At 39.7% G+C, this 14,228-nt stretch overlaps 1 protein-coding gene across 1 annotated transcript; it reads right to left on the reverse strand.

Annotated features, from left to right (window-relative positions):
* Nucleotides 1–1,880: 1,880 nt before the first annotated feature.
* On the reverse strand, nucleotides 1,881–11,903 carry OASL (2'-5'-oligoadenylate synthetase like). Its single transcript, XM_014061574.2, has 6 exons — nucleotides 11,564–11,903; nucleotides 9,533–9,812; nucleotides 8,419–8,603; nucleotides 7,307–7,539; nucleotides 6,554–6,704; nucleotides 1,881–4,378 (listed from the first exon to the last, which is right to left on the reverse strand). The coding sequence occupies exons 1-6, from the start codon at nucleotides 11,753–11,755 to the stop codon at nucleotides 3,887–3,889; spliced, it is 1,533 nt and encodes a 510-aa protein (XP_013917049.2). The 5' UTR covers nucleotides 11,756–11,903; the 3' UTR covers nucleotides 1,881–3,886.
* Between the last annotated feature and the right edge of the window lie 2,325 nt (nucleotides 11,904–14,228).

Below are 14,228 nucleotides of genomic sequence, written 5' to 3' on the forward strand. Positions count from 1 at the left end.
CAACTTAGCGCAGCCAAATCATCACAGCCAACTTGCTGTGGCCAACTCGCTGCAGGACAACTAATATTGAAGAAATGGTGGAATAACAACATTAAAGGAAGAATGCACAAGGAGGGACAAAATGAAATGTGACTGACAAAAATGTAAATATTTTTAAAATCATTTTAAATACTTAAATTGAATTGTTGAATTGTCCTGCAGTGAATTGTCCCGCCATATGTTGGCCATGTCAAGTTGGCCATGGCGAGTTGGCTGTGGTGAATTGACTGCAACAAGTTGTGCCACTCGGCATCTCGGAAGGGAAAAGGGCAAAGACTGAGCAAGCAAGTGGAGGCCCTTATTTCTCTAGATGTAGCTTTTTCTTGATGACGGTCATTGGGATCAGAATTTTCAGCACTAAGTGATGGGGCCATAAAGCACAACACCACTTGACTGTGCTGTTTAGTGATGTCAGTTCTGTTAGTCCCCATTTGCAAGGAAAAGGAGCCCTTTTAGCTGTATCCTATGCTTTGGAGTAGCATTTAACCAAGGGCCATTCCAACTCATTCCAAGAGTTTCATTCCTAACACACCCCAGCCCTCTACCCATTAATTACTTTGTTTCTCTCATTTTTCTGGTAAACCAAGGTGACACATTTTTCTTAGAGAAGGTAGAGGATTCTTAAGAGGACCTAGACCACTTTCATTCCACAGCTCTTACATGGCCCTACCAAAATGTATTCCTTCAAAGGTAGGTATCAGCAGGCTTGAAGGATCCCACAAATTGCAGGATGAGAGCCGAGGTGGCACAGTGGTTAGAATGCAGTACTGCAGGCCACTTCTACTGACTGCCAGCTGCCACAGTTTGGCAGTTCAAGTCCCTCCAGCTCAAGGTTGACTCAGCCTTCCATCCTTCCGCAGTCAGTAAAATGAGAACTCAGATTGTTGGGGGGGACAATATGTTGATACTGTAAACTGCTTAGAAAGGGCTGTAAAGCACTAGGAAATGGTATATAAGTTTAAGTGCTATTGCTATCAAGTGTAATTGGGATAGATAGAAGCTCCCCAGAAAACAAAGCAAAGACAGGGCATGCTAATTTGCTGCTGAATGACAGTTTATGTTTGCCTGCAGGGGTAAGGATTTCCCAAATGGCTTGAATTCTGAATAGGCCACTATTTATGCTGCAGCCCTTTATGAAGTAATAAATATATAATCCTTGTTTCATATGAAAATCAATATTTTTTTCAGTCATAAGCACAGCATGCCTAACTTAAGCGTTGTAATGATTCAATTTCCTGAGAAAAGTACTATTTGAAGACTTTAAAAAAATCCCTGCCTTTTGTCTTTTTTTAATAAAGTGGATGTAGAGTTATTTGAGGGAAATGAATGGTAATTTTAACTTGGCTAAACAACATTATGATTGACCATGTAGATTGAATAAAAAAAACTCCAAATATACTACTATACTATACTATACTATACTATACTATACTATACTATACTATACTACACTACACTACACTACACTACACTACACTACACTACACTACACTACACTATACTATACTATCATTTTTTTTAGTCTTCAAGTGATTTATTGTGTATCAGTTATTTATTATGAAACTAAAATTGCTTCATAATAAAATCAAAATTTAAATATGGCCACTACACTCTTTAGTCATTTAAACTATTTTAGTGATGTTCTTACACCACCTTGTGGCTACTTGCAGTGATTTCATTGTATAAAATAAAATGATCTATATTTTCATGAGAGAATTGCACAACTACAATATCATTATGATAGGTAACTCGACACTTTAAAACTTAACAAATTTCTTTGTATTTCATAGTAGGTCAATTGCAATTATTAGCTAAATTTCTTTTCCAGATTCACAGCGGAATTGAAATGGACAAGATCAAATGTTCTTTATTTTACATGTTGCTCAAATCACTAATACTAGTATTTTCCTAAGCATTAAAAACTATATATAATTACAGCAAACATTTATGACAGACATTAGTAAATCTTAAAGTTGGGAAAGTATAATGATGTTTTATAAGAAGAAACCAAGATTAGCTTCTCATTTGTAATAAGTACATCTGAAATCTGGTTTGGGATATATCGGTGTAGCTTAGCATAGAATTGCTTAAATTATAAATCTAAATATTTATTTTATTTATTTATTTATTATCAAAATTTATATGCCACCCAATCCCGAAGGACTCCGGGCGGCTTACAAAAAAAAGAAAGAAAAAAGAGGGAAAAAAAGAGAGTTTAAAATCACAACACCACATACATTCATTCTAATCAACAATGAGGTCAACAGCCCCATGCCTGCCGGAACATTAGTTCCAAAATGCACTGAATTATTTTACATGAAACATGCTTTTAATCTTTAAACTTAACACCAAATCTCCACTGAATTACTCAAGTTATCTGTGAATATAAAGAGAAAAGAAGAGAAAGGACCTGCTTGAAAAAAGTACATAGATATTTGATTTTTCCGACTTATATGCAAACATTTTCCTGTTTTATTTGCATATTCAATTTAACTACATTCTTCTAATTAACACTTATTCCATTTCTAATTCCAGCGCCATTTTTCCATATTCTTCCATTTCTAAAAAACATAGGTGCTATTTTTTTTGCAGTTGTTTGATCCATTCTTTCTTGTTAATTCTAAGTTACTTTTATCCTTTTGTCCCAATTCTCTTATTTTAACATCTAATTGTTCTTTCTTTGTTGTATTTTAGTTTTTTGACGTATTCAGTTTATATACTTTATTTGTTTCCCAAATGGTAGAATGAGAGGTTTCTGGCATCCTATGCATTTTCAACAAGTTTGATTCCTCTTTTTGTAGGTTAGCATCATTCATCTTCTATCTGAAAAGTATTTTTCTTCAGCATTCCATGTTATTAAAACTTGATTATGATCTGTATAAGTCATTGAAATAATATGTACTTCTTTAATGCATGGTATTAAGGTCTTAGAAACCAAATACCGGTTGGGCAGTTACTTTAACTCTGTGTGCAGTTCTAGATGTATGTAGTGATATAGATAGTCCTTGTTTAAGAGCCGTCTCATACAGTGACCAGTTAGAATAGTGATGAAAAAGTAACTTTGCAACCAATCCTCAGATTTTAGAACCTTTACATGCTGGAAAGGAATGGAAATCTAAAGTAAGATCATAAGCACCCTCATAGTCACTTAGTGACCCCTTCACTTAACAACCAAATTGCTGGTCTCAACTTTGGTCATTAAACAAGGATTACCTGTAATTTTAATTTCCTGTGAATTAGCTGGCTGCCTCAATTAACCCTTTTTCTTAAGAGTTCTTGTGATGCACTTAATCCAGAGTGTCAAACTCGCAACATCACTTTGTCGTCACGTGACATAGTGTGACTTTTTCCCCCTTCGCTAAATTGGGGATGGATGTGGCCAGTGTGTGACCCATCTGGCCTATAGGCCTCAAGTTTGATAACCCTGCCCTAATTGATCTGGTTAATCTTGTCATGGATACAATGCCAAGATCTTAAAACAGCTTTCTAGAATCTGGTGCCTTCTAAGGTTTTGGGTCTTCTGTATCTAAAAAATTCTGGCCACACTGGGAAATCACATGACTTAAAATATGAAAAATAACATGATAATTTCATTGCAGGTTAAGGAGGAGAAACACCAACACTCGGTATGTAGGAATAGCTCATAAGTATGTGCCCGGAGCTTTAGGCATTCTTCCTGTTCTTAAAATGCAAAGCCCATTTTGAACAGGATGGAATTTTTAGATCAGATTGGGGTTAACTCTAGGGGTGACAATTTACATTGTATCTACTTGTGTATTTGTATTGGTTTTATATTTTTACTCTGATGAAGTGACTAAATTAATGAATAATTCTATTCTATTCTATTCTATTCCATTCCATTCCAATGTCCACCTCTAAGCCTCAAAAGCAGGTTGACAGTGTCATTGCTTCTAATTTTGTAGTAGGCAAGTGTCTTTACATCTTCCAACTCTTTATCCTGGTAGGTCAGGCGTTGATCATTTACTGGTATACGTTTGTCGGCTTCAATCATCCTTTTCAGGCCCAGGACAGTTTCACTGGAGCTCACCGTGTAACGTTTGGTATTGGTATTGTAGTCTTTCACAAAAATGTCCATCGTTTGAGATGTACTATCAAGTAGCTGGAAAGTAGTATTAAAGAATATCCCATAATCTGCCAATCTTTTATCATTCTGCAAGACTGTACTTCCTTGCAGAGTTTCCCCCCAATATAGCTCACAGATATGCCCTTTTTCCCCAAACTGCTCCTTGATCCTCTTGATAGGTACAAAAGGGTTGCATGATATATAGGTAGGTGGTCCTGTATGTTGTATCACTGTCACCTCAATGTTTCGGGTTGGCTAAAAGAAAAAGGTGAAACAATTGACCAAAAGATTAAACATCATTTATGAACGTAACTGTTCTACCAGTAACATATAATAAATCAATAATGTATAATGCCTATATATTATTTATAGATAAAACTCTTGGGTTTTTTTTTTGTTGGTAACTTTCAATTAACAATCATAGCATAATGATTTTTCAATCACAGTACCTAAAATCCACAGAATGTGTATGAAATCTAGGACCATTACTCCCATGGCATTGAAAGTTCCCAGATCTTCTGATCAGTTGTATTGGCAAAGTTGTATTGTGTTGTATTGAGCCAAGGTGGCGCAGTGGTTAAATGCAGCACTGCAGGCTACTGCTAGATCAGCAGGTCAGCGGTTCAAATCTCACCGGCTCAGGGTTGACTCAGCCTTCCATCCTTCCGAGGTGGGTAAAATGAGGACCCAGATTGTTGGGGGAAATATGCTGACTCCCTGTAAACCGCTTAGAGAGGCCTGAAAGGCCTATGAAGCGGTATATAAGTCTACTGCTATATTGCTATATTGTATTTGGTTTATTTGTATGCCGCCCTTCTCCAGGAGGGACTCAGGGCGGCGAACAACTCAGGGGGGAAAGGGAACATAAACAACAATACACATAATTAAAATACACGAAAATCACACAGCCATACCAGTCGAGAGGGGAGGGGAAACTCATCAAAGTTCTGGGTGCTGTAGCTCCACTGCAGTCAGCCATGGTCACACACTCATGATTTCCAACACTCCTTCCAGTTTCCCAATGGGGAATCTGGCAGGAGGTTGGGAATTGCTCCCACTGCCGCTGCTCCTTTGGCTACTTGTGGTCATTCTGTTTATCTCTCCTGGTAGGTAAATTTTGATTTACTATTATTATTCTTACATCACACCGCATTACCTTCCTCGCAAAGGATGGCCCAAGAGGTCATAGGTTGTCTAGCATTAGGTACAACCATCAATTCTGAGCTTCCCTTAGGCATGAAAGCTGGCTGAGGACTTTGGGCCAGTCACTTTCTCAGCACAACCCACTTAGCAGGATGGCAGGAGTATTAGGTATGCTTGCCTCGTTCCTTGAGTTACATATTATTAAAGAGGTGGGATAAAATAATAATCATATATTATTATATAAAATAATAATAATTCCTGCATGCGAGCAGGAACTGATGGGATCATAAAATAGGCAAAATAGTAGAAAATAAAAAAGTTAAATACTGTGGGACTTTAGAATCCAAACAGACAGGCACCTGCCACATAAGAACCCAGACTAAACTATTGTTGGTAAGACAAAAAAGTCTGGATACTGTACATTGCAGTAAGAAGAGCAGCAGAAGAGATAAGAAAGAACTGGAAAAAAATCACACACAAAAGACCTGCAAATAAAACAACTGTGGCAAAAGAAATCTAAAATAGTACCAATAGTAGGTGCAACCCCAAAACATATGGGGCATCACTTAAACTCCATTGGCATTGACAAAAATCACCATCAGTCAATTGCAAAAGGCAGCTTAATTTGGAACAGCTTACATCCTGAGATGATAACCCTATCAAACAACATCATCTGCTGATGCCGGGTCCCTGCAAAGGACTCAACAGGTGGATTTAAGGCACTGCTGGGAGAACTGGTTCGGGAGCATGTCAGGCCTGGGTCACTGCTGGTTTCAGCGATGCAGGCCACCAAGTTACCACTGGTTCAGCTGAACTAGTCCGGATTGGTAGGAACCCACCAATCTGCTGATTCCCCACTTGGAAGTAAGCAAGAATAACCCTGAAGTGCTTCTCTTGGACCTGAGTGATGAGAAAGCTGCTTAAGGAAACTCCTGTTTAAGCTGGATTTGTCCAAGGCTCTCAGCCATTATGGTTTAGCAAGTTTGGATTTCCAAACTTGGCAACTTTAAGACTTGTGGACTTCAACTCCCAGAATTCAACACACCACAGTTAAATGCAGAACTCTAATATGATGTAGTTATCCAGTTTAAAACTATATTCAGTGGTTCAACTAGAGAAAGCCAATAAGAAACCCATTTCATTTTAAAGACATTGACTCCTGTAAGGTTTCAGAATCTTTGCGCAATGCACCTGTAAACATTATACAGACCTGAAATATCCCAAGACTTCAAATTTATGGATTTTTTAAAATTGCCTATTAGAAATATAATGACAAATTCACACTACCTGCACATTCCAGGGTTTGATAGGTTGCTCATCCTTCATGCAACAAGACTGTTTCAGGCAATCAGAAGCTTTCTGGGCCAATAGATCCCAGGCTTCCAGGCTGGCTTTGGCAACATTTGCTGTCGGATCTGCTGGATCGATAATCACAGGACTGCAAAACAAACGCATACTTTTTTAAAAAAAAATTACAAAGTGTAACATACACTCACAGGAGAAATGCACAACCAATTATTACAAGAACTTAAAAAACATGTTACTCCAGTGTGGTGTATGCCAAGTAGATTCCACTTTTCAATATGTTGTTTTAATATGTTTTCCTTCCCTAACTTATACCAATCAAATACCTGTACTGTACATAGTAACTACAGGGCAATCTAAATGTGACAATGACAATATGAGTGATGTTTATATTTGCCTTTTGTTTACTGAATATCAGCTATAGAGTCCTAAGTCAAAAGTTCCATAGTCTCTAGCAGTAGGAAGAAGAGAAATTTTACTCTTCTGCCTCTTTCATTTACTCCTACTTTGAGTTAGTGGGAAAGCAGTTCTCTCTAAGTGGCAAAAAGTAATAAGTATATTTTTCTTGCCCCAAAATATTCAAGCAAAATAGAAGATTGCTACAACATGTAGGTTACATTTGTGCAATTAAGATTTAACAGGTAATACAAGAGAAATACAGTCTGCTTATCACTGTACCCAACTGAATGAAAGCTTATGTAAGAAAAGACAAGAAGAAAGAAGTATTATCCTTACCGTGGCTCCCTCAATTTTCCTTTCACGTGGAGCCCCACTTTGGAATCATCAAGAGTGTAGTATTTAGTCCAAAAGAGGCAGAGATCCTGGTACTGAGTGATCAGTTTCATTACTGTGCATAATCCTTCTGCTGTGTCGAATTTCTCTTTTCCTTTATGCTCTTCTTCCCAAGCATAAATGGTAAGCAATTCCAGGGCAAATTTGGGGGGCAATTTGAAGAATGGGCTGGATTGCTAGGGAAAAAAATACGATCATGAGGCCATTTTCTTTCTGAAATGGTAGGTTTAAAGAAATAATAATAACCACCACTGCATTAAGCCCATTGGAAACTTACTACATTCAGTTAACTTGTCCTGAGCTTTGGCATAAAACAGCATTGCTGCTGATTGCTTGACGCTAAGTTTCAATAAACTTGGGAGAACTCAGCCAATTTCAGTAGATGCATTATTTCCTCTGCATCAGCTCCCCCCCCCCGGATGCTTTTCAAGGTTTCTTCCTAAAAAAAGAATTGAATCCGAATCTAACTGGTCCTATCTGGTCCAATATTTTGAATACTACTGCAAGTTGGCCAATTCTGGCTCCAGCCAATAGAATCCAAAGTCAGATGTGTTGGCTTTATATCCATCTCTCTGAATATTTTCCCAGGACATCCAGACCCAAGGGAAAACTAGTATTGATATAGGGAATAGGGGAAACTAGTATTGATTCTTGACTTCCCTTTGGGAGAAGACAAACGGAGGACCGCAATAACACTTGATCCTTACCATTATTGTGGGGTTAAGGCTTAACCCCTACAAAGTAACCCCTTACTTTGCCCAGAAAAGCTGGGCAAAGGGATAGGATGTCAAATAAATAACTGGACAACTGAGCAGTTGTTTATGAAATATGTAATAAATCTATCAAATTTTATTTATCTATCAAATTTATATGGAGAGATCTACTTCACACAAGGTGACTCTGGTGGATGAAAAATAAAAACTACCATCAATGCATATTATTTAAAAAAAACACTTAAAACTATTAAGTAATTTAACATGCAAAAGAACATTGATTGGTTGTTTCCTCCTGTTACTTTTCTAGCCTTCCCCCCCCCCCACCCCATAACAGCTCACCTTCTTGATTTCTTTGTACCAGTGCTTGACTAGTCGTAGCAGTCCTTTGAGCTTTGGTGGACAATGTTTCACAAAATTCCTCTGAAGCTCTGTGAAGGAAGTATTGAACTCCCCTGGCTGTCCGTTGGCCTCAATTAGATCGATATAGACCTTCGTAGGTGGGATATATGTATCAGTTATCTGACCTAGGATGGGAGAGGAACACACCATCACAAATTTTTTGTGTGATATCATGCTCTGTTATTCTATCATGAATTTATAAGGTCATCAACAACTGTCATGTCCATCCCCATTTCTGAATGACTTCGCCCTGAAGCACAATGAGATTTGCAAGACTGATGTCAACCCTTCAAGAATGGCCAGTTCACAAAACAGATTCCACATGGAAACCAACATTATACTTAACTGACATAGGCTATCATAACAAAATCTTGCAAGCCTGAAGCTTCCCATGCCTCTCTCTCTTATACCCTAGGGATCCAGAGCTGCTTCTTAATATTGTCTCTCTTTCAAGAACTTAAGGAATACTTCTCTTAACTTTGTTTATATAATATTTTTCTGAATATTCAAGTTGGTCTCCCTTCTTTCTACGCTATTGGAATAAGATGTTCTATTAGAACTGTGGGGCTTCCTCTTTCTTGGAGGGGAGAGGTATTTCATAATGTGTGGACTTGCTACCAAGAAGGCATCAAGAAACAACCTATTTATTTCACATAGTTAGGGCAGATTGATTCTACAGATGATCCAGCAGGAACATAAGGGCTAAAACATGTACAGCTTTAAAAGCAGGATCTTGAATTAGGCTTGGAAGCATATTGGTCACCAAGGGAGACATCTCAGCATATCTCAAACACTGCAAAACCTATTTCCCATTATTATTAATCAATTCTCTACATTTTGGATCAGTTAAAATTCTGAGTTTCCTAGGAAAGTCCCATGTAAACATCATAGTTGTTGTCTGATGTGGGGTAATAAGCACAAATCTCCATTGGAAGGCCCTCCTGATGCATGTGGAATATAAGGATCCATGACTGGTTCTCTATAGTCATGGTGAAGGTTCCTATGCTTACCCTATATCAGAATTAATAGGAAAGTGTTTGACTAGATTCCTCACCTAAAACATCATATGCTGGGAGGATGTCCACTTCTACCGACTCTTTCTTCTTTTTTGCCTGGATGGAGAGTTGGAGTGAGCGTGTTCCCTTCCTCAGTGGGGAGATGTCAACTTTGTAAGCAAGTGTCTGGATAAACCTATTTAATTCCCTTTCAATGTCCTGGATCACATATTCACGCTTCTCTGCTTGATCCTGGAAGCTGGAGAAGGCGTTCAGGAAGATAACCAGATCAACATCGGAACTCTTATCCAAAGTTGTTCCTTTTCCTGTAGAGCCAGCCTATTAAAAAAAAAAGGCAAATGTTCACTCTCTCATCATTTGGTCACTTGAAACAGCAAATATCTCACCAATTCTAAGACAAAGGAGAAACGCCTACTGTCACGCCTGGAAGCCATCTTTTGCATTGGGCCTTCAGCAGTGGTGGGATTCAATTTTTTTTTTTTTACTATTGGTTCTGTGGGCATAGCTTGGTGAGCGTGGCAGGGGAAGGATACTCTAAAATCTCCATCCCCACCCAATACCAGGGGAAGGTTACTGCAAAATCCCCATTTCCTCCCAATCAGCTGGGACTCAGGAGGAAGAGAATAGATGCGGGCGGGGCCAGTCAGAGGTGATATTTACCAGTTCTCTGAACTACTGAAAAATTCCACTACCAGTTCGCCAGAACTGGTCAGAACCTGCTGAATACCGCCTCTGGCCTTCAGGCCTGCCACATCCAATGCTGTGGGGGAAAGGGAGGGGGGCTTATATGGAGTATGGGAGATATATATAATCATAAAACATTCCTTTTTCAGACAGCCAGGGACGTCTTGCCCTGCACCTGGAGAGGTATGACTGGGAGGCATCTCCAGTTGGGATGGTTCCTGATTGGGCCATGTGATGGACATGTGGGTGCTGGGCAGGGACTTGGACTTTCATTTGAGTGAGGACAACTCAGACCTTTCAAATTCGGGTTTTCTCAGATGTGCCAACATGACGTTTCTAATAAAATGGAACTTTGAGGAACTTCAAGCCTCGGAGTCTTCTTTTGTTGGGGGGCGTTACTTGGAACCCTGACACCTGCACCCTGATTGTACAGAATAAACAGGTTTTGCAGTTTCCCTTCCTTGTGCAATAATTGGGTCCTTCACATCAGATAAAAGTTACCTAGGCATTTGACTGGATCAATCCATAGTTTGGCCAATATCTTTCATTAGAATATGATTAATGTTGAGTTAGATTAGAATATGGTTAATGTCAAGTTTCAGGGTCACTGCATATAATGTAACACCTCCAGGAGGCCTCTTTATAATCTTTACAGCAAGTAGTGTTCTTGTTCCCACCCATCTTTTCCTCTGAACCAGCATTCATGCCAATTCCTGAGGGTCTATCAAGGACATGACCACACTGGCACGAAGTGTAGCATTTATTTCCAACTTCAGCACCCACATCTATTAAGGCAGTCGTCACATATTTGAACTCACAGTCTGGAAGGAGACTAGACTGGAACTTGGTACCCTTAACGAAGTTGGCACAATGGCCTAAAAGAACCAGTGCCCCTCTATCTGAAACATTATCTTGAAATGAAATTACTAACACCATCAACATTAAATGGAGCCCGCTCAGATGGTGAAATACACCATGCAAATGAGATGAAGAGTGTGGAAGAGAGAAGAGAAACAAGAGGAAGAAGAGAGGGTTAGGAGAGAAGGTGGGGGAGGGGGGAAGAGGAGGAGAGAAAGAAGGAGTGGAAAGAGGAGAGAGGAGAAGGAGAGAAGAAGGGGAAGTAGAGAAGAGAAAGATGACAGAGGAAAGAAAGGAGGTAGGGAGGAGGAGAGAGGGTGAAGAGGCAAGAAAGCGATGGATAGGGTATAAATATGGTGCATGGAGAGCAGAAGAGCCAATGATAGCTTTTGGGGGCTGACATAATATTGAATTGATATAATATTGAATAATACAAAATAGTGTTGGTTATGTAATGGTATAAAAAAAAACTTTAAAAAAACATTATCTTACTAAGAGTTGGGTTAGTTAGACCAAGCAAAGCTCACCTTTATTGTCTTAATCACACTGGCATCCTTGTCCAGTTCCCAGTTTTCTTTCAGGAAAGAACAGATTCTGTTGACAGCATCACCGACATTCTTTTTAAACTCCTCGCTGGGAAGGAGGTTCGTACCAATATAGTCATCAAGCCTTTTAGAGGGGATGGAATACAGCTCCATTCTCTCTGTCTGACACTCCATTTGTGCTACAGGGATGAGCGGCAGGAGTCTATTTATCTTATTGCCTCTCTCTGATGTCACTACACAAGCTCTTAAGGTGGACTAGACTGTGCACAGTAGAGTCAGATTTCTCAGACGTGTACTTTCAAATAACGTATATAAAAGCTGGGCTGAAATAAAAACAATAATTTTGACATTGTGAAACTAATGAATGGGAAGCAGCAAGAGAGTATTTTGTATCTGAGTACAACAAAACAAATGCTTGTCTATGTTGGAAAAACTTCCACCCTTCATGGTAACCATTATAAAAAATACTGGAATGCTTTTAACAGAACACAATGTATAAATAACTTTTTATTTATTGTTCTTGCTAATCGAGGTTCTCTAACTCTAAATATATACCAAGTTTTCGGGGGTCCTTAAAGTACTTTCATAGACTACCTTAAACGGCCGAGATCGGAGTCAATATCAGGGCGTAGAGGTTTCATTTCTTCCTGCTCGAAACTAAAGTGCGGAAAACGAAAGTCAGGTTGAACGAGGGGGTGAAAGGCCGGGAATCCTCCAAGCGAGGATAGGTGAGTCTTTGGAGACTCACCCTTTCCGCTTAGATCCTAGAATGTCTAGTTCGCAGAAAGTTCAAGCGACGCGAATGAAGAGCTTTCAGATTTCCCAAACGCATCTCGCATTCAGATGCTAGGACTACCGCTCCCATCGTCGTCGTCCCCAAGACAGAGAAAGAGCCAGTGGTCTCAAAAGAAAAATATATTGACAAGAAGTGCCAAACAAATTAGTTAATATAGCTGGGATTCTCAGGAACCAACAATCCTATCGCGATTAGGGTCACCCCTGTGCTTGAAACAGAAATTTAGAACGCCAAGTCCTAGCGCAGTGTTATGCATTCGCTGGCTGGGGAATTCTGGGAGTTGAAGTCCAGACATCTTCAAGTTGCCAAGGTTGAGAAACACCGTCCTAGCGGATTGCAGCGCCTCCCCCCCCCTCCTCCATCCCCACCCGCGACTCAAGGAAAAGAACCAGGTTGCTCAGCCGAACCTCTGCAGTTGGATCGTCGAACTTTGGCAGCTCGGAATCTACTGGATCCACTGGGTTCCCATTTGCAGCATGGTGTGCGACAAGAAGGATGGCAGCCGTGCGCCCTTCCCATTGCTGGGTGTGTCTTTAATTTGATAAATTAGAGGCCCCCGGCTGACTTTTAAATTAAAATAAAATCCTGAGATCCGTTCCTAATGGAAATGTAGGAAACGAAAGGTCTCGAGTCTCACTAGAGGCTAGAATGAGGAAACCCGCGAAGCCAACGGGTTGGAGGGGATTTTCAGTGCCCTGGAAACGCTCCGCTCCTTAGCAAATACCTAAGAGAACAGCGAACTGGGCGGGCGAAGCGCCTCACAGGATCTCTAGTTAGCCCCCATACAAGGCACCAATTGGCCTGGTACGTGTAGACTATGTACAAAACACAAGAGGCTGATCCCAGACATGATACCCTGAGATATTAGATATAATTTATCTCATCAGACTCAATATCTCATTTCAATTCCTAGTGGTAGGAGACAGAAGGAAATATATATGTAATGATTCTCATCAAAGTAATTAAATTGTGGAAAAGTCTCAATTCTGTATATCCAGCCATGCCTCTGCCTATTTTTGAGATGTCTCTTGGACAAAACCTATCATGCAATAAATGTGAGGCTGAACCCTGTGGATATGGTTGCATTGTGGCTATACAGAAGAACTTAACATTCCAAAGCAACGTGTAGGTCAAGACAACTCTTCCTCCTAAGGTAATTTTCCGGGCAAAACTGGTGTCATTCTTCCTTCCATTTTATTTCTAAAAGTTGACCAGATGAACTTTTCTACCTGGGACAGAATCTGTCGGTACTGGGAAGATCTTATCACATGATGCACCTCTGTCTTGGCTAGCACCTCCTTTCTGCTCCCTGGTCCAGTTTCCATTGCTTGGTGAAGCCACCAAGAATCTGACCTCAGTATTTAGAGTTGGGTCCAAAGGCATTTCAAAATCCCTCCAAAATTACAGTCCTGGGGAAGGAGAAATTTTCCCAATCATATCTCAAGGACAGCAAGGGAAATGGCATTGCTATGCGCAAAGCCTCTTGGGGACATCTTTTCTTACAATTAAGTTGAAGTATAAAAGTCCATCGGAGTTGCAGAACCTTGGAAAGATTGTGGTATGTGTGTGTGGTGTGTGTGTACAGGACATTCAAGAACAAGTTTTGTACTCCCTTTAAAAAGATGAAATAACAACTAATTTTATAAAATTGAATGAGAACTGGTAGAAAAAAATCAGCACTCACACGGCATTATGAAATGGAGAGTGGTTAATCTTTTTTTCTGGAAAACTATTCCAGAAACTCGTTTTTTTCCTGTAAGGCTACAAGGACTGCAACAGTGTTGAAACAGATTTATTTCTTCTTTTCTTCTGTCGCTTCATTCATTTTCACAACCACCTTAGTCACTAACT

Source organism: Thamnophis sirtalis, unplaced genomic scaffold (assembly GCF_051295495.1).
Source record: "Thamnophis sirtalis isolate CommonGarterSnake01/CBP01778 unplaced genomic scaffold, rThaSir2_p1.2 scaffold_3, whole genome shotgun sequence".
Taxonomy (NCBI): domain Eukaryota; kingdom Metazoa; phylum Chordata; class Lepidosauria; order Squamata; family Natricidae; genus Thamnophis; species Thamnophis sirtalis.